The sequence below is a fragment of the Pholcus phalangioides genome, unplaced genomic scaffold (genome assembly GCF_987345545.1).
Source record: "Pholcus phalangioides strain wild (caught in Gottingen) unplaced genomic scaffold, Ppha-v1.0 ptg000008l_1, whole genome shotgun sequence".
Lineage (NCBI taxonomy): Eukaryota > Metazoa > Arthropoda > Arachnida > Araneae > Pholcidae > Pholcus > Pholcus phalangioides.
In genome coordinates this window covers 8747167-8770779 of record NW_028301601.1, presented here as the reverse complement: position 1 = coordinate 8770779, position 23613 = coordinate 8747167, and the positions used below count along the sequence as shown (strand labels likewise).

General features: G+C 36.0%; 1 protein-coding gene across 1 annotated transcript; it reads right to left on the bottom strand.

The window, feature by feature from the left end:
* Nucleotides 1-2646: 2646 nt before the first annotated feature.
* LOC149083606 (26 kDa secreted antigen-like) lies at nt 2647-16349 on the bottom strand. Its single transcript, XM_089235393.1, has 4 exons — nt 16206-16349; nt 4746-4869; nt 4513-4647; nt 2647-2837 (listed from the first exon to the last, which is right to left on the bottom strand). Exons 1-4 carry the CDS (start codon nt 16347-16349, stop codon nt 2662-2664), a joined length of 579 nt encoding a protein of 192 aa, XP_089091519.1. The 3' UTR covers nt 2647-2661.
* Between the last annotated feature and the right edge of the window lie 7264 nt (nt 16350-23613).

The window sequence follows — 23613 nt, the reverse complement described above, 5'->3', positions numbered from 1 at the left end:
TAAAAAATAAATATAGAAGCAAATTGAACGCAGCTCCGGATTTGAGTTTGTATTAATCCTCTTTTGAGTTTAATTTTTCAAAACTTTGTAATTCAATTTACAGTCCCAAATATCACATTAATTTTTTTCCAGTATTTGTGTTAATTTGTTTGCTTACTTGAAAAGTAAAAAAGCTAAATAATGAATTTATTTTATTTAATTCAACGTGTACCTTTTTTTTTTGGAGTTTTCGAAAACTGTAATGGGTGAAACAGATTGGAGGGAGGGGGGAGTCCGGAAGATTCGGGTCGGGGGTACGCGGACCGAAAAAGGTTGGGAACCGCTGATATAGAGGGAGCACCATCTGTAGTTATGGCAGATATGTTGCTCAAGTCCAACTCACATTTAGTGGTAAGATGCTCGTTATCCACTAAGAAGGCTGCCATAATAGTCCATGGGTTCGAATCCTTTTCTGTGGTTCTGAACTTGAAGGAACGAATGCGAGCCGATCTCCCCTTTAAAAGGGCTCGCCACAGAGAGCAACAGACCTACAAACAGTACAAATGTAATTCAATCATAACACATTACTCACTTCGCTTCCGAAATATAGATGACGGCACTGAAAAATCAAATAAAACACTACATACGCACTCAGACTGTTAGGTACACACACGTTATACTTCCGTTATGCAGAGTAAATCGCCCATAGATGGTGAGTTGTGCTGAGTTGTGATCGGTTTGAAAGAAAGAAAGGGTCAGAATCCGGGCATAGTACGTCAGAAGCAAGTTCTTTACCAAGTTCTTCTACCGGGCCTGGAGCGACCTCCGATGGACGGAGTCTTCATTTCCCACCCAGATCCACAGGTTGCAAATGGCGATATACGACCGGAGTTGATGTGCGGTCAAGTAGGTCCTTAGCTTTAGAAAGGTTGAAAACCCTTGTTTTAACTAAAGGTTACCAAATTTATCTCCGATATTCGTTAAATAGAGATAATCCAAACTTCTTGCCAAAAGCTTGTACGTGAAGTGGCTAAGAGAACTCATATATATATCTGTATGCTACCACACATTAGTCCTACTTTTTTGTCTCTCTGTCCAATTAAAAAAAACCGAGATGCAGATACCTTTGATCTCATTTGTGAGTGTTGACAAATTCCACAAATACCAGAATACAGGACGTCCCAAATATATTCATAGAAGAACAGTTTGCACTATTTACAAACACCAACACCAATTACTCACAGAGATTCAAGAACAACAGCGAGAGAGAGAGAGAGAGAACTCCCGTTCTTCTTTTACCACCCATAATCTTTCAGCCCACGTCACAAATATTGTCAATGACGCCAAACTCTACCAAATTTGTGTCCATTTTGGCGCGATTCATAGTAACATAAGCAGCACATGTACTAATTTTATGAATCGGGTAAACTCTGGTTCAGGCTAAGTAGGAACGAATCAATATCGTCAGCCTTATGTGACATCCCGTAACAAAGTTTCAACATGACCCTGTGAGACAACCAACCACCCAATGATATTGCACATGATGTGTGTGTATTTGTTACTGTCAAAGCCCGAAATCGGTCAGTGCGCGAACTCAACGGCCCAGTTGACTTTAGCCAATGTCAGAATTTCAGGCTTTCTCCCTCTCTCGCCGGTCCCTATAAATATATTTCTGTGATTCGGGGTCATCACTCCGTTAGAGTGTGTTTTTATGATAATTATCATCGTTTTTTAATAATTACGGTGAGCTATGGCAACCCTGACAATCAAATGAATCGGAATATCTTTGGGATTTATATATATATATATATATAGGGATCGGTCAAAGTCCGACATTCGGACATTAGCAGGGTCAACTGGCGGACTTTGGTAGTAACATTATAGAGGGTGCATAACAAACAGAGGGTATGACATTTTACTGCCTAACCGTTGATCCTATAGGTATACTTCCAATTAGTAAAAGTTTCCGAATAACGTGTAGTACTCAGATATGTCATTAATGTTTCAAGGAATTGTATAGTTATTTAAAAAAATCAAATTTTTATACACCCACGTGCCCTAAAACACAATTAAAAAGTTTTTGCCCTGTCTCTCCTGATGCCAACAAAATCCCATGTTTCTAATTCTAAGTGCTCATATATTCACTGAAATATTCGATTTCAAAAAACGCAGGGAAGTTAAAAAAAAAAAACCAGCGTTAAATGCGGGTGAAACGGTTTTTCCGCATTTAGAGCTGATTTCTCCCAACTTTCATCCGTTTTTCGAATTCGAATATCTCAGTGATTATTTCTTACCATTGCACATGGAAACGGGGAATTTTTTTAGTTGGCCTCTAAGCAGAGGCAGGACAACAACTTTCTAACTGGGGACACGGGGACGGTATAAAAAAAAAGTTGATTTTTTTATATTAATATCTATACGACCCCTTTGAAACATGAATGACATAATTATCTGAATGCTACACGTTATTTGGGTACTTTTTCGAATTGGAGGGATACCTACAGGACCAACGGTAAAATGCCATATACGCCCTATTTGCTATGCACACTGTATAAAGACAGATCATCGCACTTGACCGAACTAGTGTGACGATGTCCAATAAAAACCGCAACATCCAAAGCAAAGTCAATAAAAATACATTTATCCATTTAATAAACATCCTTATACATCCTTGGCATCAATCTAGACGAGCACGGACAGCAAGAAATTGCCAGCGACGGGTGGTTCCACAAGGTCGAACTGCTGAACGAATTTCTTGAGATCGAATCCTATTCGGAGGTTATCGATGAACGTGCTGACGGGGCCGATATCCAAAGTGCTTGTTTGTTCGTAGTAAAGGATCACGCTCATGCGAGTCACTGAAACGAGTTTCAAAACGAATTAAAATACATGGTAGCCAAGTATATTACGAACATGAACAACAATTTTTCATCGTGATTTTAGATCTCTAGTGTTTCATAACCATGAATCGATTTTTAGACAAACTATCAAATTTATCTGAATATCGAAAGTTGGATCATAAAACGGTTTTTCTAGCGGAAAAAGCTGTTGCCTATTTGTCTCTCCAGCACGTGATCAGCAAGAGATGAACGGGTTGGCCAATCACACAATTGCGATGCTGTACACTATAAATTTACTCAGGGAGAACCCTCCTGAACATAGTGAATCTCTTTATTTAAGAGTATCAGACAGAGAGTCTATAGTTCCGTAAAGATATGAATCTTTATACGACTTAATTTCTGTAGAGAAATAGTGTTTTTTTCACGATTAAGTGATAAACATAATTGCAGAAAAGTGGTTTTTTTCTGTAAAATTCAAACTATGGAGAAAATTGAATGGATTAATTGGCAAAAGAAACAGCAATTTCTGATGTATTTCATCTATATCTGGGCACAATTCCACAATGTACATAGGCCATGGGATACGCTCATTGGCGAAGATAACGATTACACCATTGAAGATCGAAGGAAATTCCAACTCCAAACCTATTTCGTGTCTTAGTAGCCGAAGAGCCGAACATTACGTTACAGCTGTTACGTTTGGCAACTTATCGCCAAACACCAGGATTCATTAACGATATCGCTTTTATTTCATGACTGCTCGCGCGATAATACTACAAGGATCTAAAATTTTATAGTAATATAATATAACATAATTATCATAATAATAATGATATATAATGTAATACCATAAAAACATGTTTCGACAAATTTATTAGTAAGTACCCCGGTAGGGTGAACTTCGTCCCACGTTCGGACGTCACTTCGCTCCTCCGGCCTTTAAAGGGGGACCCCCCCCCCCTGCCCCCGGACTGAAAATATTAACTCTGTTCTCACCACAACTGGAAACATGGCAGAACTGATAAGTTGAAACAGGATGTTCCAAAAACCGACCGCAGGTAACACTATTAAAAGAAAATTCGAGTGTGTTTTTGATGAATTCGAACCTTCAATATGCAATCGCCCTACTCTGACCATTACACTGACTGGCATATGTCAAACGATCGTAAAATTAGTTTTATCTATCATTAAACGTTGCCAGGAAATATATTGGCGCCAATCAACAGTCACCGGAAAAACGCTCGCCAATAACTATGTTGCGCACACGCATATGGCCTGAAGTTCCGAAGTCACGATCGAGTGTGACGATTTAGTCTTATTGGTCTTAGCCAATGAGGCACATCCCATGTTAAAAAATCCTATGTACGGTATGGAATAACGCGTCCAGAACTATGACTTCTTTGTTCACATACACGGTTTACCACGGTGAACTGCTTGTGGATTAGGAGTGAAAGTTCTTATAACCGTCTCATTTGCATATTACCACTATAATAGCTCGTGCCAGGGCCACCTATCGCTTGTTTTTTGAGTTATTTTCTTCCGGTCTTAAAAAAATTCCCGCGACCTAGCGATGCTAACCCTGCGAACCGTTTTTTATTTTGGTTATTTTTCCGAATTGTATGAATTTTTTAAATTTCTACGGACTTTTTGTCCACTCTGTACTTTTAATTATTTGGTGGGTGCCGATACTCACTCAGTATGCTTGGTAATGATGGCGATACGTAAGCTACCACAGTGCGACCGTCACTGATTCTATTGCCGGGAATGTTGACGACGAGCCATTCCAGAAATTGACTGTTTTCCAGACTTCCAGTTAACACGTTAGGTCCTAACCAAACAAATAATTATTGTCAGTAAAATAATAACTCGTAATTCATTACAAAAAATTATTGAACAAAAATGAGGGAACAAATATTGATTATCTACCAATCATGATCAAGGTATAGTTGGCGGATTTATTCGCTGAGGCGAATGACACCGTTGGCGGCAATAGTGATTGGTACGTGGGAATCTTCGTTCCATAGTCAACATCTTTTTCGCCGTAAGTCACCTATTCGAAAACATAATTATCAATTTTCTAGGAAAGAATAAACATAATGCAAACGAAAACTATAAATTTAAAGCAATGCATTGCAAGATTAATGCACAAAGGTTATATCATCAACAATAACTTCCGAAACTTACTGAATCACCTGTTAATATGGTACTACGTTAGGTACCAATATAGATGTTGTACCTTGGCCATAGTAGATCTTGAAACTCTTGAAATGTGGTTTTAATAATATAGAATTTTAGCCGAAGTTGTCGGTGTGCAAGAGATTAGAAATACATCAACTCACAACTGAATGTGTGTTTTTAGCTCTTTGTCTGTGACCATGACTGAAATTTTGCAATTAATTGGCACATTTTAGTAAAATAAATTTCTTGTGTTTGGCCGCGTTTCTTCACAACATAAAAAGTTTAGTGTGAACTATCTTAGGTGATCATAATCCATGCAGTCACCTGATGAACCATACCAAGTGCTCAATCATACCAAGCACTATAAATAAAGTTATTAATAGGACTAGGATTTTTATGCTCTAAAAACTTTTAAAAAATGCTCTATAAAATATGCATTTTTATGCTCTTAAAAACTAAATATGCCCTTTAAAACGAAAAATATGTCCTAAAATGTTTCTCATTCCTATCTCAAATAACATAATTTTTAGCAAAAGAATATCATAATGAGAAGTGTTGATGCAATCTAAACTATTTTGAACCAATACTAACCTTTACTGCTTTTACAAGGGGACACCAGTATCGATTGGTGAGGGACAATGCAAGGTTATGGTGTCGCAGGGAATTTTTCTCTAATACGGTTGTTAATAAATGGAATAACTTACCCCCGGAGGTAGTAAATTGTAACGCAATTGACACGTTTAAAAAGAAATACGATAAACATGTTGGGGTAAATCGAGAAGCTATCCATTCTTAGAATAAGACAACCATAAGTATTCTTTATGGGCGTTGTATTATATTTTATCGTGTATATATTGTTTATAATTTGTGTTAATTGCATTTTTAATTGGGTTGCTGTTTTGAAATATATGACATCCAGACATCCATATTTTTATGGGCATCTTTTTCTCAGCCACCTCGTTGGGCATTTTGCCTGTTGTGGCGTTGTATTTGTATTTGTATGAACAGAAAATTATTCGTTTTACTAACTAATGTCATCGGGCCAAAATTTCCCCACAAAAATTTAAGTTTTGAACAAGTTTATATAATTGAATTCCCCTAATTTCCCTTCAATTACTCAACCTACACTAACTTTTAATATTTCTTCTTTGTCTTTTAAATACAATTTGGGTTTTGAATTTTCGTTCGACACCTTTTTCCCATAAAAAGTTCATCTACATTCATTTCTTCTCTTCCACTCACCTTCGATTATTTCCCGGTCAAATTTGTTTAAAAGAAAGCAAAGTTTTCAGTGTAGGATGCGTTCAACAAAAACCTTTTATATCAAGTGAAATTCCTTGAGAAGAGAGGTGAAAAAACATTTCATTGTTCTCATCAGCGCCAGATATAGCAAATGTTGACATCACGGGTGTTGTACCTCTATTGCAATCACCTAGCATCAAGGGAACTGACAAAACTAAATGTGTAAAAACATTCCATTTTCCTCTCTACAAGTATGATGTAGAATAATTATGCATTTCATAAACAAATATGTCCCTACCTTCGTTATTATTAATTTTGTATACATATATACAAATAATAAAATTTGTGTCATTATTTTGATATTTATTTTCTATCCCAATATATGATTTATATTCAAACAAAGTTCTTATTATCTTATTATTCCAATAATATTTAATAATAACATACTAATTTAATGCCTCTGTTATTTTTTTCTTTAATGCCTCTGCATAATTTTTGTCTCTGCAATATTACCCTGTTTCAATTTACAAGACTCCTTGTTGTACCTTGGAACAGTTTTTGCTTTACCAAAAATCCCTATTTTGTGGTTACAGTACAAAAGAAGAAAAACTTATATCATGTTTCGTACATTATACGGATACTGAAAATGAAATTAGTGAAGAAAAAAATGAAACAGCTTCATACTTTTCAAAAAAGAATCAACGATTCACAAAAACTGTAGCCCATATTTGCATCCACCGATTGTTTAACATTTAGTTTCTTTCCTCGAATAATAACCGATTGGAACAATCTCCTGTCAGACATTGTTGATTATTCAACAGTTTTTGATTTCCTTTGTAACATCAAAATTCACCACCGCATTCCCTTGTATAGGCCTCGGCCAAGACATAAAAATAATGTGCTGAATTATGTTGCCTTTATACGATCACTGGAACTGTCAACATATACGTTGGTGCTACTCCCCAGTAAATAGTTTTTTTTAATATGCTCCAGTAATTGATAGGTGTTGTGCGATATATCCGCTTATTTCTGAGTGCAAGCTGAACACATAGGGCGTTACTACGTGTGAATTGAGCTGATGGTTCACAAGCTATGTCCACTAGAAGACTTGTAAATATGACAGCACGTGGCGCTGCTAATGCTAAGCGTATGGATGGTCGGCGGGAACGGCGAACTGACAACCTGGTGAGTGAATTCCAAACAAGTTATTTTTCCTGGTTCTCCACCGCTTACTTCGGGTTCACAACTACGTATTGATTAAATATTTTTGTGTGTGAGATTTTCCACAAGAACTTCAAGTTTTGGCGGGTTTAGTGTTGCCACAGGGAGAAGGTGGTAACGTATCTCTGGAACTAAATAACGGATTTCAAAAATTTTTGTGGGAAAGGCTGCAGATTGTTCTCAACATTAAAAAAAGAGGTTATAACTTCCTGTGTACCGATTAGTAAATTTTTTATTCCCGAAAATAAGACTAATTTAACTTGAACTTCAGTGAAAATGTCGTTACATCGCTCAAAGAATGAGAGGATGTATGACAAGGGAATTGATGACGTGGAACCACACAGTGAACACTCCGTTGAGACAGACAGTGACCTGGTAGTTACTGAAAATATATCAAAGACTAAAAAGTGTAAGAACAGGAAAATAAGGAAAACCGAATCCAATATACAGAGCGAAAAGGATAGTGATGAAGACGATAGCCAAGGGAGGAGAACAGCGAGGAAATTTAACGATAGTGTGATGATGCACAATTCAATGACAAGTGCTTCAAATGTAAAATGGAAAAGAAAGGGAAACAACGCAAAAAAGAAGAAAGAGGACGAAATAAACACTGATAGTGACACTTCAAACAGAACAACAGAGAGGAAAAAATTTCAGGATACAAAATTTATAGTTGAGAAAACAAATAACAAGACCCCACCGAGTGCAGAGATAAGAAGGAGCACAAGACTGCGACTGAGAAGACAGATGATGGAGTCCATAGAGTGTTCTCCAACCACCTTCCCGAATACTCTAAACTTGAATAATCCTAAGAGGGAAAGAACACAGTCAGATTGTAATGAACAACAACTACGACTTGGTCGTTTTAGATTCCTCTATGACACAGATTCATCAGAAAATTCTAAAGACCAAGGAGAGGACACAGGAAAAGGAAAACTGGGGCGTCTGTGGGCAGAGGTGGAAGAAAAGTATCGAATACAGGATCAAGTCAAGGGTAACAAAAGTTCTAGAAGTGAAGAACACGAAGAGGACGTGGAGATAAGACTGGGACGATTTTGGGCAGAGACAGCAGCAAAAAATTATTTTCAAAATGAGAAAGAAACTATGGAAAAGGAAAAATTAAAAGAAGTGCAGCAGTACAGCGCTGAAGAAACAAAAAGTGCTACAGAAGCAAGATCATCGCTGTATACAAAATCAGGAACAAGCAAGGATAATGAAAAAACGAAGAAAATTAAAAAAAGCACTAAGCAGAAACAAAGGAAAGAGATTGCAAAAAACGAAGATAGTAGAGCTGGACAATCATCTCTGCCAATGGTTGAAACAAGTGGGGAGAATTCGACAACAGAATCATCCGAACAACTTACTTTTAGTGAAGAAGAAGAGGTTTCAACAAGAAACAAAATTACAAATATTCCAACACTGCTTAAAAAGGTAAGAACTATAGTGAATTCAAACACAACAAATAATAATAAGGGTGTAACAAAATTCAACATACCAAATGCTCCAAGAAAAAAAGCTAACAGGATCCTGTTAAATATATTAGAGTGGTTTGAAAATAATACCAATGAATTTAACATTCTAAAGAAAAATACTATCACCAAAGAAGTATAAGATAAATTGAATAAAATGGTGCAATCAGATATTACAATGCAAGTAAATATTTCTGGAACGAATGAAAAGCAAGTGGAGAACGAAACAGAAATAGAAGAAGATTCCCTACTTTACGAAAGAGTAATAGAAGAAATCAACTATGACGAGAAGGATATGATACCAGCACACAGTAATGAAAGAAAACAGATTGGAGAGACATCACCAAAAAGGGTAGCGTGGACTTCTCTAAATGAAGTTGAAACATCATTTAAGGAGGTAATGACAAAAAAGAAGAAGAAGGAACTCGCACGTAAAAATAAAATAAAGACTGAAAAACAGAGAGTCGCAGAGTCACAACAGCAAAGATGGAGCGGAAAAAATATGAAAGAGTCATCGAAACAGCATCAATTATATTTATATCCTAATAAGAAAGATAGAACGGGCACATTTCAGCAAAAGATGAGGAGTATCACCGAACAAATAACAAAGGAAAATGCAGTAAGATTACAGGAAATAAATAATGGAATATTAATTTACTGCCGGAATGAAAAGGAAAAAGAAGAAATTAGACAAAAGATTTTACGAGACGAATTTTGGAGAAATACTATATATGTATGGAGTCCAAGACTCAATAGAAGAAAGCAGAGCATACGTTTACCAAGGAATAGAAATTATCAAATATACAACCCCAGAAGAGGATATGCGAATACATATGGAAGAACAGAATGGTATGATTATAAGCAAGGAAATAACAACAGATATGAGCGAACAACAAACTGGAACAAAAGTGAAGGAAACGAATGGAATGGCATGGGGTATAATACAAGAACTTACTTTGGAAGCAATATGCAAGCACGATGGAACGATTATCGACGACAAAACACCAATGGATATGAGAGAGAAAGGCGATGGAATGGTGTAGAAGAAAATGAGCTGGGAAACAGGCAAAACAATGCAAATAGGGCCAATTATGTAAACAACAAAAATGCAGTTTATATTTCACATAACAAGGATACCTCTAATGACTTACATACGACTTATAGACCTATAAAAGAAGGAGGGATCCTCATAACAAGAGTTTTCAACAATAAGAAATATTTCTAAGAGTAAGAGTGGTTTTCGCTTGAAATAAAATATACAAACACATCTAACATTTAGAAAAAAATGAATATGGAAACGATACAGTGTGGTCATATAAACTTGAACCACTCGTACTATGCGTCGTCTTTACTCGGACAAACTGCCACAGAAAAAGAAATTGACATCCTCAGCCTTAATGAACCATATGTCTTCAAAGGAAAAGTTATGGGAATTCCTATGAGATGGAGGATAATTGCCAATGAAGAAGAACCTAAAGCAGCAATAGCAATAACAAACAAACGACTGAATGTGATAAAATTAGAAACTAGTAAAAATATTGTTGCTGTAAAGATAGAGACTGATAACACTAAGATTGTATACATATCTACATATTGTTCTCCATCGCAAGACATAGAGGAACATCTATTACAACTCGAAGATGTGTGTAATAAATATGACAATGAAATTATTATTATAAATAGTGATTTAAATGCTCATAGCAAAATATGGGGACCGGATCCAAAGAATGAAAGAGGTGACAAGGTTGAAAACTTCTTATTGACTAATAATATGGACTGTGTTAACAACAACAAAGATATTCCAACATTTTTCTGCATCAGAGGACAATCATGGATTGATCTCACAATAACAAGGGGAGGATTAGAGAAGATTCGAGATTGGAAGGTGCACGATGAATGTACCATTAGTGACCACAGACTCATCACTTACAAATACGAAGAAAACAGGAAAACAGAAAAAATCAAAAGACAGAATTTGAACTTTAGTACTAAGAATGTTAATATAATGAAGTTGAAAGAGAGCTTGAGAAACTTTCTACAAAAAGATGATATAGACAGCATTAGACAAATAGGCATCGAGAACTATGTGGATAACTTCCAAAAAGAACTTATTAAAATGTGTAAGAATTCGAGCCTGAAGAGAATTAATCGAGATAAAACTGAACCATGGTGGAATGCACAATTGCAAGAACAAAGAAGTAAAGTGAGAGCATGCAGAAGAAGAATGCAAAAAATACAAGGGCAAGAAGAAAGGAAAAAGATGGAAATTTTATATAAGAAGCAGTATAACATATACAAACGTATAATTAAGAAAGTAAAGAAAGACTCATTCAAAAAATACCTGGAAAATATAAATAAGGAAAATCTATATGGGAGGAGGTATAAAGTCATAATCAATGAAGAAAGAAAACAGGAAATTCATCAGGTCATGAACTCAGAAGGAAAAGAAGTGTGTGATGTAGCAGAGATGAATGACGTAAAAAATAGATATTTCGAACCCCTATGATCTACAATATTCGACATTTATGAAGATAGAGGGAGATTTGGATATGCAATATATAGGACAAGAAGAACTCTCTATGATTATAGAGGATTTCGGTAAAGACACCACACCGGGAATAGATGGCATTACTAAATCTGTCGTAAAAATCATATTTCAAACATGCCCCGAAAAACTTCTTCATATCTACAATCTGTGCCTTGAACGAGGAACTTTCCCACAGATTTGGAAGAGGGGAAAAATTTTATATATAACCAAAAAGGAGATACAGATGAATGATATTAAAAACTTCCGTCCTCTTTGCTTTCTATCAGATCTGGGGAAAACATTAGAAAAATGTATATATAACAGATTAATATATCACCTTGAAAAGGATAAGATAATATCTGATAATCAATATGGATTTATGAAAAACAAAAGTGCAATTCAAGCCCTACAAAAAGTTAAAAACACGATAATGGAGAACTTTGAGAGAGATAAATTAACATGTTTGATATCTTTGGATATATCTAATGCTTTCAACTCCATTAGAATAGATCAAGTTAAAATTGTCATCAGTGAAATGAAAATACCAACATATCTAAAAAATATATTGTTTGACTACCTACAACAAAGAACGTATTGGAATCAACTTACAAATAAGTTTGAAGAATATAACATTGGAGTACCACAAGGTTCGGTATTGGGACCCATGATATGGAACATCGCAGCAAATGAGATTTTAAAAAAGGCTACATCTAAAGGTATAATACTCCAAGCGTTTGCTGATGACTTCTTGATCATAATAACAGGAGAAGCACCATACAAGTTCATCAAGAAATCAAAGAACATCCTTAAGGAGCTTGCAAGATGGGCGGACAGATTTGGCTTGAAATTTAATCTTCAGAAATGTCTATTTACGATAGTAAAAGAAAGGGGCAAAATACCAACGATCCCCTCCATAAAGATGAATAAAAAAATCACTAAAATATGTAACAAAATTCAAATACTTAGGCGTAGTCATCAATAGAAACTTTTCATGGACTGACCATCTACATTACATTAAGAACAAAATGGCCAAAAAGACGCAAGAAATTGTTCAAAGATCAAGGGCCACTTGGGGTGTCAAAGCTGAAGTGCTAAAAAAAATTTATTTGGAATGCTTGGAGAAAATGGTAATATATGGGTACGAAATCTGGTACACAAATACAAGAACTCAGGATGACAAATTAATTTCTATCCAGAGGAAAGCTTTAATTGTAATCTCAAAATGCTATATTACGGTTTCTAATGAAGCATTGAATGTACTTACTGGGATACCACCCATACAGATTACGCTTCAAAATCTGCTGAAACGTTACAAATTGCTTCAACTTGGAGAACAAATATGCATTAATCAAAATATTGTTAAAAGAGAGCACATAGAAGAAGATAAGCCGGCTCTAATACCACCGTGGGAGAAAAAGAAGATCGACTGGAACGAAGATCAAAAGGATAGTATGGAAAATTCAATTTACACAGATGGATCCAGGATTGAAAACAGGGTTGGTTGTGCTTATGTGCATTATAAAAACACACAGATTGAAAAGGAGCAACTAACAAGGCTTAGTGATCATAGCACTGTATTTAGAGCCGAAATTACAGCGATATCACAGGCGGTGCTCATGAAAATCACCTTCAAAATGTGCACATTTTTAGTGATTCGAAATCGGCACTACAAGCGCTAGCAAACCCTAACAATTATAACGAAATTCATCGTACAATACAAAATCTGGCAACGATAAATAATATCAAATTTCATTGGATCAAAGCGCATAATAATAATAAAAGAAATGACTATGTGGATAATAAAGCTAAAGAGGCAACAAAAAAGGACCAAATTGACATTAAAACTAAAATCACTAAAATACAACTTAAAAATGCCATAAAAAAAAATATACAGGATGAATGGCAGAGGCTGTGGAACTCAACTACAAAAGGGAGATTTACACACTCAATAATGCCGAAGGTTAAAACAACCAACATCTATGGAGACTTCTACATCAACCAATTGTTGACTCAACATGGGGCACTGGGAGTCTATCAGGCAAGGTTCCACAGACGAGACTCATTATGTATCTTCTGCAAGAAGGAGGCTAGCGACGCTCAACATATAGTATATAGATGTGAAGCATGGGACAAAGACAGAAAAGAATGCAATTTTAGCGATCACAACATAAAAATCTTAACATTGGTGAAAAATAAGAAAATAGCTAATTTCTTAAAATCCATCATGCAAAAAAGCGTGGAATATTATATACATCACCAATAATGTCCTATTTTATGACAAGGTTTAAATGAATACATAATATATATGATATATTTGTTTTAAATATATAGATATTATTGAAAAGTTGAATGATTGTAAGGTGTTAATACAACATTGTATATAAGTGCATTTGATGAATACGAAAAGGATTTTCTGATTTAGACTGGATTAGCGTATACCATTTTTTCAATGTAAAGTTCTCACTTTGATCCTTTTTGTTGCTGAGTTATACTGTAAATTTTAATAATACGTACTACAATTTTTTTAAAATTTATGTCATATACTGATTTTTTACGAAAATATGTAAACTTTTGTTCGTGATAGCATGTGTGGAGCAGTGCACATAAAATATATGTTAATATCTAATACATGGTTACAATGCATAAAATCGACTGAAATATAACTTGTAGTACAGTGTTCTTCGATCTCGTGCAAAATTAGCTGATTGACGGACTGATTTGCTTCGTGTATTTCAGATGACCTGATGTGTGTATAGGTTTTTTTTTTTTTTTTTTTTTTCTTCTTCTTCTCTTTTTTTTATGTTGAAAGATCAAATGATTGTCGGACTCATGTGTGATATGTGAATGTGTATCTACAGTGTGATAATTACAATGTAAAATATAATACTTACGTGAAGCAATTATTATAAACCCCAGGGACACTAAATTGCTGCTCGCGAGTTGATAATGGTTGCTCCCTGGGCCAAGACGTAAAGTTGATTTTTTTTTTTTTTTTTTTTTTTTTTTTTTGAGAAAATAAATGCTCCCTTCGGGGAACCCCGTATGGCGAACTATGTTTGCCGGGCCGGGGGTTAGTATCTCTTATACTGTACGATCAGCTCGTCAAATGGCGTGAGGTGATCAAATTTATTACATTGGATAATAATGTTAATAATTTTATTAATGACATTGAAGACGCTTAATAGACTCTACATGTGTTAACATCATTGATCTGCTTACATCATATCACATCATCGTCATCAACCATTTTCAATGCACTGCACTTCACCTCTAAATTTTTCCATTCTGCTCTGTCTGATGCTTTAGCCATCCAGTTGACTCCTGCCACTTTCCTGATCTCATCAATCCATCTTGCGTGGGGGCGCCTTCTCTGACGTTTAACACCACGGGGGTATCAATCTAGAATACTCGTGGTTCGTATTTCTTTTTAGAAGGTTTTTGGCCGTAATCCTCCACGCTAGCCAGTGCGGGTTGGAGGAAGCCCATCTGCGTCCGTTCACCACGTGTTAACTTCCTATGCTTATTTAATAATTTAGAATAAGCATAGCACTAAATTCTTGAAGCAAATCATTCAAATAATGCCCCGAGACGGAGAAGATGCGGCATATCCGCACACGGAGCCGGTGCTTCATATCACTTTTCACGGTAACGGTAACGTGTTAAACATGGCTACTTATATGCTGCACCACGAGAAGGTGCAGATTGGACTTTAAGCCTCTATTCCTAGTCGATTCCTTCAAGTCCTCATAATGAACCAATTAAAGGGTCTTTTTCTGGTTAGCAAGTAAAGACTATTCAACAGCCCTTCAATCATATATCATACAGTATATCTATGCCTCGACTTGAAACAAACAAGGCACAACTTATTATTTCAGGTTGCCTTTGCCATTGAAGGCAGTATTGAAATGGAATGAAATAAACTGATGAAACGATAAATTTTAAGAGAATCAGGTGAAGTCTAAACAACAAAAACAAAACTGATCAATATTATTAGCCATGGGGGAGGGATTGAATAAAATGTAGGAATTAATTTTCCGCTAACTGTTTTGAACTAAATGTTACTAAAACTAAATCCATTAATTTTTCCTTGAAGTCAACAAAGTATTATTATTATCTTTCGCAAGTTTAACTGAGCTGGTGCTCATTGTAACTGTGGTCATCTCGAACAGGTTAATACCGTCAAATGCCTAGGATTTTTCATCTTGATTCGAATCTAAAATGGATCACATTTAAACCATATTCACCCCACAACTCCGGTATATAATTTACCAACTTTACTATCTCAAACCATATATATCAGCTCATCGTTTCTATTGGTCTCGCATTACTCATTTTTTCATCCTCATCTGCTATATGGATTCTCAGTTTGGGGTTCCGACTATATTACTAATTGATACCTATTGATTTACCTTCGAAAAAAGAATAATCAGATTAATCACTGATGACTATAGATCATCAATTCATGAGCGCTTTGAGGTTCACTAAAACACCTTTACTTTTTCAATTCTATCCTTATTTTGAAGGAAAAAATTCTCAGGAAAATATAACACACTGTCTCGGAGATTAGGAGAAGCGAAATAAATTTCCTTAAGTGAAGGAACTTTGCCTCTGAAGAACATGTCCTTACAGACATAATTCGAATCCATTACAATACCTCTCGTATTATCTAAAACAATATCCAATATGTGAATACATAATACACCATGAAAATGATATTTTACAGGAAAAGAAGTATTATGGCGCATTTACCTCGAGCTGGGAAGTCGGAGCTTCGTCAATGACTACCGGAACGATGTTTGCTGCACGGAAAGCTTCATCCGGCCCCAAGCGATCGGCAAAACACGCTGCGATCAGAACAGCGAAGGCTGGAACCAACAGAACCAAGGATTTCATGATTTATCGGTTGATCCGTACTGTGTATGCCTCGTTCAGAAAAGTCTTCGTTTTATATACATTTTGCAATGCTTATTCCCAATAAAGTATCGAAATCACTCAAACGATGTACATTTAACATATGTTTGAGAAATGACACGCGTTTTTCAGAAATGTGATATTTCACGAATATCCGGATCCGCATTTGCGCTTTGAATTTCATTTGGAAGACTTTTGTCATAGTGACATCCGAGCGAATGGTTTGTCAGATTCCGAATAAGGAATGAATTTGCTATTTCTGTTCATTAAAAAAAAATCAATTTGTCTGTGTGCTTTGGTTTTGAAAATAATTACTACTTTGAGTGTTTATCCTATAATTTTCGTGAATTTGCTTAACTGTTCGAACAGACTGATATGCTAGAAATACTCAAGGTCTGCAGGAAAGACGGCGTCAATGACCATGGATTTCAGTTACCCCGGCAATGACTGTTTATTTTAGTCCTGGTCGTATAATGCGAGATTTCTCTTTCCAGACAAACATTACAGTGAAAACATATCAATATTTTTCTGGTTTGGTTAGAACAAATGATCACATACACGACTCTGACTTGCGAAAAGTGCCGGAAGAAAACCCCGTTTCTTCTTCTTTTCATCACAAATACGTACTTATCTGATTTAAGAAGAAACGCGTATACGCAAATCTGTCAAATTCAATAATGATACTGTATTACCCACTAACGACACAAGAGAGTGTGCACCATGACTTAGTTTGCATTGAACACTTTCTGACTAATATGTATTTAGTATTTGTTTGTTCCAAATTGTTTGGTGATTAAGCTTTACGGGGGCAATATTCGCGAATTTCTTTTCCTCCTATTGATGGTCGGATAAATGTTATTGTATATACAGGGTTTTTAGGCCTATTATTAAAGTTCCCGTATTCCGAGCAGTTTTTTCTCAAAAACGAATCAACCGAATAAATCCAAATTTGCAGGATATCTTAATTAGACCAATAGGAGAGAAATGTATGCAATAAAAAAAAAATGTTGGATTTTTGATTTTTTTTTTCCATGGTTCATTTATCGTACATACCAAGTTTCAATGAAATACGTCTACTAGAACGAGCGCTATACAAGTCTGAGTAGTTATACTGACACTGCTCAGACCTATACAGCTCTCGTTCTGATGGAGGTATCCCATCGAAACTTGGTATATACTTCACATGGACCATGGAAAAAAGGATATGGAATGCTACTTTTTCACCTAGTAGTCAAAAATTAAACTTTTTTTTTTATTATTGCATAAATTTCTTTCCCATGGTCTCATTAAGGTATCCTGAAATGTTCGTTGTATTTGGATGAATAATTTTTGAGAAAAACTACTCGTAGCACACGGGAACTTTAATTATAATCTACTGTGACTATCCCGTAGGGTAAATAGGTATTCTTAAAACGGGAGAACCGTTTTTCTCTTCTCTTATACTCATTCTCTTGATCTCATGAGCTTGTATTATGTGACTAATTTCTCCCTTCTGGTACTGTCACCATTGATACATTGCGTACGCCATCGTAAATACTTCATGACTTACACATATTTTGTTCCTTATTTAACCTGAAGTTGAGCATTATTATCCGTTATTTTTTTAATCTACATTATCATATTGATATAGCATTAATCACATCTCCATTAACACGTCGCATCTCCAACATCTTACTCATCTTATGGTGACATTATTGCCATTTATTTATGTTACATTATATTATCACATAATTAGTTAGCATCAACTGTCATCAATATATGATATCTATTAGTTCATGTGGAAGTGGCTGGTAACTCCCAGGGATCTGAGTAACTGGTAACTCCTCGGATCTACTTCCAGTCACATTTCTAAATTTTTGTCATCTTAGAAATGGGACGAGATGACTCTTAAATTGTCATGATCCCTGTTCTCTCACACAAATCATGCCATCAACGCACTACTGCATTTAATTGGCAGAGCGCTGATGAAGGGGATATAAAGTTTCCTCTATGGGGTACCCTGATATACGAGTGAAGGTTCAAGGTGTGGTTGTTTATATATATATATATATATACACTCTCCACATAATTTTATTTACTATTTAAATAACGTGGTCCTCACGCATTCCCAAGAGATTGGTAAGATCTGCACAGGGAATCTGTTTGTATATGAGGGGAATTTCCATTCTGTGCAGGGTACACAGAACGCAGATTCGCTTACCTAATAAATGTGTTAAGCGCAAATAAATAAAAAAAATGCTCGCGCCGATTGTTACTGCAAGCCAGCATGAACTTATGCCACACAAATTTGTGCATGAATCAGTTGAATGTTTAGATTTAATTTCTGTTGAAAACTAATTAAAAATAAAGGCAATATGTAAACTACCTAGAAATAAAATTTCACAAGCAGTTAACTCAAATGAAATTTCGAATAATACGACATCTTCATTTTTAAATTTTTCGAGAGCTGTCATAAATTTTTTGTTCTTTTGTTACTTGTTCACTCCACTTCATGGATAAATTTGCCTGTAGATGGCAGGGTGCTGGCGTGCTGAGCAACCGAACGACGGTCCATTCCATATTCCAAGGAATTTCCAACTAATAGTCCACCAACGGAATTCTAATTAGCGTCATAATTATCATAATATAATTTATAAGACCATAAAACTCATCTTAATTATTGATTCCCGTAAAAAAAACCCTTGAATACAGTGGAACTCCTGTTAACGAGCTTAATTCGGTCAGCAAACGTGCTCGTTATTCGAATCAAACTTCCCCATAGGAAATCATGGACTAATAAGAACGGCATTTAATCAATAATACAATGCGATAATAATAATATATAATACAATAAAATACATATGTTGGACGAGCTAATGATTTTTCAGATATTGATCTTGGTCCCGCCTATCGTGGGCTAGAAATCAGTGAACTTTCCTCTTGCGGGGAGGGTGTCTCAACATCATGGGTTCCCAGGAAAAGTCTGGGGTCGTTTTAAGAGCCCCATCGGCTTCCCCCCCCCCGAATACAGTAATTTTTTAAGGCCCCCGTACTTGGATAGAAATGCCTGTCTAGTATGCTATTCATGTATTGAAGCTCTCGAAAATTTTGACCAAATATCGTTATCATGAGCAACCCTTTCAAACTTGAGGCCCTGGGCCGTTCCAGGGTGGGCCCACATATTAAGACGGGACTGACAACGTGTTCTGGGGTCACCCGTACTTGGCTGGAGGAAAGCGATTTAGCTTACATATTAATTACATCCAGAAATTGTAGTACCAGATCTCATCATTTGCCTCCTTATGGATAGGAGGGCCCGCGGATTTAGATGGTCCTGGTTCCATGCTGTGTTGGATTCAGAAAGTATTAACATTTTCGTCCCACCATAATTCACTTGAATTCTATCACCTCTCTGAGGGCCCCCTCTTCAGTACTTGTCATGGTTCCCCTTCATCTGATTTTCACCTGTGCTTCCACCCCAGAATATCCAAGAAACGCTAGAGGGCCATATGGCACCATGTTAAGAACCACTGCAATCTAACATGTTAATAACATAAATTATTTATACAAGGATGACGTCACTCTCCGCTACCATACGAAGGTTTTCTAACAACTGGTTGTTGCGAAGATACATTCACGTATAAATCATTTATCTGAAATATTTGCTGCTACCTACCGGATAAAACTAATATAATTTTTCTGTTGACATTAATAAAAGGGTTTAGATTACAAAAACTATATCTAAAAAATAATGTAATATATAATATAATGAAATATTTTTACAAAATATAATATATTTACAAAATTATCAAATTTACTCCAAAATTTTAACGGTTGATATTTTTGTGAAGTAAAATAACATTAGGAAGATTGCAAGTAAATAATGTTTCGTGCGAACCAGGTGCCGATGAAATTAGCAATAAGGCCTTGAAGTGCCTGCCAGAAAATATCATTACTCACATAACAGAAATTTTCAACAGGGCTTTAACATTAAATTATTTTCCAAAACCTTGGAAACATTCTGTTATAAAAACAATTCACAAAGCTGGGACTGACCCACTTATGGCACAAAACTTCAGACCAATAAGTTTACTGAGCAACTGGAGTAAAATCTTTGAAAAGATTGTCGCAAATAGACTTACACAATTCATCAATGAAAATCATTTAATTAGACCCGAACAACACGGGTTTCGGCCTGATCACTCTTGTGTGACACAGCTGGTTAGAGTCTCAGAGTTCATAAATGAAGCTTTTAACAATTTTGATTTTGTGGCTGCATCATTCTTAGACATAGCAAAAGCATTTGACCGTTGTGATTATGCTACATTGCTTTCCAAACTCATTGACTTAAATATGCCTCCGTATATGATCATATTCTTCTATCACTATCTTTTAGGTCGAACTTTTCAAGTAAAAATTCAAAATACACTTTCTTCAATAAAACAAATTCATGCCTCTGTGCCTCAGGGCAGTGTGTTGGGGCCACAACTGTTCCTGCTATACATTAATGACATACCTTGTCCCCAAAATGGCATAATATCTTTATTTGCAGACGACTGTGCAGTTTTGTGCAGTAGCAGGGATGCAAATCAGGCCTTCATCAATTTACAAGAAACCATGGATGAAATAGAATATTGGTGTGATCAATCTGCCATCCAACTGAATAGTGACAAATGCAAATTTTTATGGTTCACTAGACGTCGTAAAATACCGGACAGACGACTTCAAATTGGTACACAATCTTTAAGCCCTGTTAGACAAATAAAATACTTGGGCTGTATCCTCAACAAAAATCTATCTTTCTCTTCACACATTGATCATGTAATAAACAAATCTAATAGAATTATGGGTATGCTCAATCGCATCACATTTCCACAGGCAAAACTTTCATTAAAGAACAAAATTATTCTTTTTGAATCCATAATAAGACCTACTCTACTCTATGCTTCGCCAGCTTGGGCGCATGCTTGTAAAACGAATATCAAAAAACTACAGACTATGCAGAACAAAATACTCAGAAGATTTGTTGGAGCCCCTTGGTTTGTTCGCGGAATAAACATCAGACAAGACTTGGACATACCTCACATATTCACATACATTAAGAAATTAAACAATGATCAATTCGAGCGAATGTTCAGTTCCCAATTCGAACATCTGAGGGAAATTGTTGATTATGATGCTGACTGCTTAAGGAAATATAGGAGGCCCAAACAAATTGGGCGCCTTACATGGGAGAATTTGTAAAGATGCTTTCTTCTACAAATCTCATTGTATACATACTATTTTAATACATAAATTCTCTCATTCAATTGTATATACTCACATTACTTGCATACTATGTATCTATCCACTTTTGACATTTATTCGCATCTATTCGATTTGTATCTTGTCTTTATTGAATTTTGTATATATACATATATTTCCCAATTGAACTTGGCCTGCATATGATGTACATTTGAAAAAGGTGTAAAAAAAAAAAAGAGCGAGAAGACTCTTTTTGAACTTTGGATTGTTTTGCTTACATAAAATTTGTCAATAGTAAATCCCCATTAATTTCTGATGCACTGAGTTGAAACAGAACTTTATTACCTGTATTGAATTTTTGATGTTACAGCTGGGGTTTTTGCGTCACGACTCCCATGTGATGTTTTTTCCCCCATTCCACTTCGAATATATGTTGCTAGCTGCAGATTGTGTGACCTGCTTCTGTGAACTGTGATGACATTTGCCTGCTTCTGTGAACTGTGATGACATTTGCCTGCTTATAGCCAGATCATGACTTTTCACCAATTTGACCAGTTCTTTTTACATACACTACACATTCATGCAAACACATATCTATCTACAAACATGTACACATTTTCTTCTTCACAGGCCTTCTTGGCCAGTTTTTATGCCGGCAGTTGGCCCTCGCGGGCTGGGAATCGGCTTAAAGTTCAATTCTGGTCTGGTAATGTTTCCTGCGAAGAACTGGAAGTTTCGGTAAAGTTAGGCATGAACATGCCGTACAGCAAAATTAAATTTGTAAAAAGCTATCTCGAGGCTCGAACATTTCGAGTCCACATTCACTGAGAAATTAAGCAAATACGAGCTTCCATAGCTCAAGGAAGCGTTCTTGGGCCACAACTCCATAACTTTCACATGAATGATTTACCCAGAGCCCAAACGGGAATGACAGCATTATTTACCGATGATTCTTGTGTTATCCAGGTTGAAAGAAATCCTCAGAAAGCCCGGGATAACGTACAATACACAATAGCTGAGTCATGGTGCGAAAGAAGCCGTGTTTTTCTAAGTTCAACAAAATCAGTATTTATGTGGGTGACCCGTCGGAATATCCTTCCCACGAACGCTCACATCACTATTGATGGAATTAACATTTTCCCGTCAACACAAACCAAATAATTATCTCGGCATGATAATAAACAAAAGCCTAAGCTTTCAAGCACATTGTAACACAAAGCAAAAATTGCTTCAGTAATGATCCGTCCCGTCTTCAGTGCCAGATCAACACTTTCGATCAACAATAAATTACAAGATATACAGAAAACTGGATGTTGTGAAGATATTTATTATTTGAGATGTTATTATTTTTCTTTTCTTTTTTTTAAGGAAGGAAAAAACTCATCTCTGCCTCTACCGGGAGTCCAACCCAGGTCCCTCGATTGCCGGATTTTTTCCTTCCTTAAAAAAAAAAAAATTAACATCTCAAATAATAAATATCTTCACAGCATCCAGTTTTCTGCATATCTTGTATTAACAAGTGGAGAGCGACATTCATGTCATAAACAATAAATTAATACTCTATAAAATGCTGATCCGCGCCACACTCCTGTATGCGTCACCTGTGTGGATGTACAAAAAAATATAGATAGAACCGCTCACAACCCCGGACTGATGCAAAGCACCTTACTTCCGTTACCTCAAAAGAGGCAGAGTTGTGTCGGAAAAGTTAGCAAAGATTTATAGTAGTGGCTGCTCTTGCCCCGTGCTCGCAAGTTTCGAATTACTCGCGCCGTTCTCCCCATGAAGACAGCCATCAACTCAATGCAACATATAAGCCATTTGAAAAAAAATGGGTGACTGAATCTAGTGTGTAGGGAGAAAAATTGCACGTGCGCCCAGTGGAACATAAGGACCGGAGAACACAGCCTGGGATTTCGAAAGAAGTGTGGAAAAGACTTGTGGACAAGAAAGAAAAAGACGCTGGCATGTTGAATAGGGAGAGATTTGAGAATGGTCTAAATACACAATGCATATAAATTAC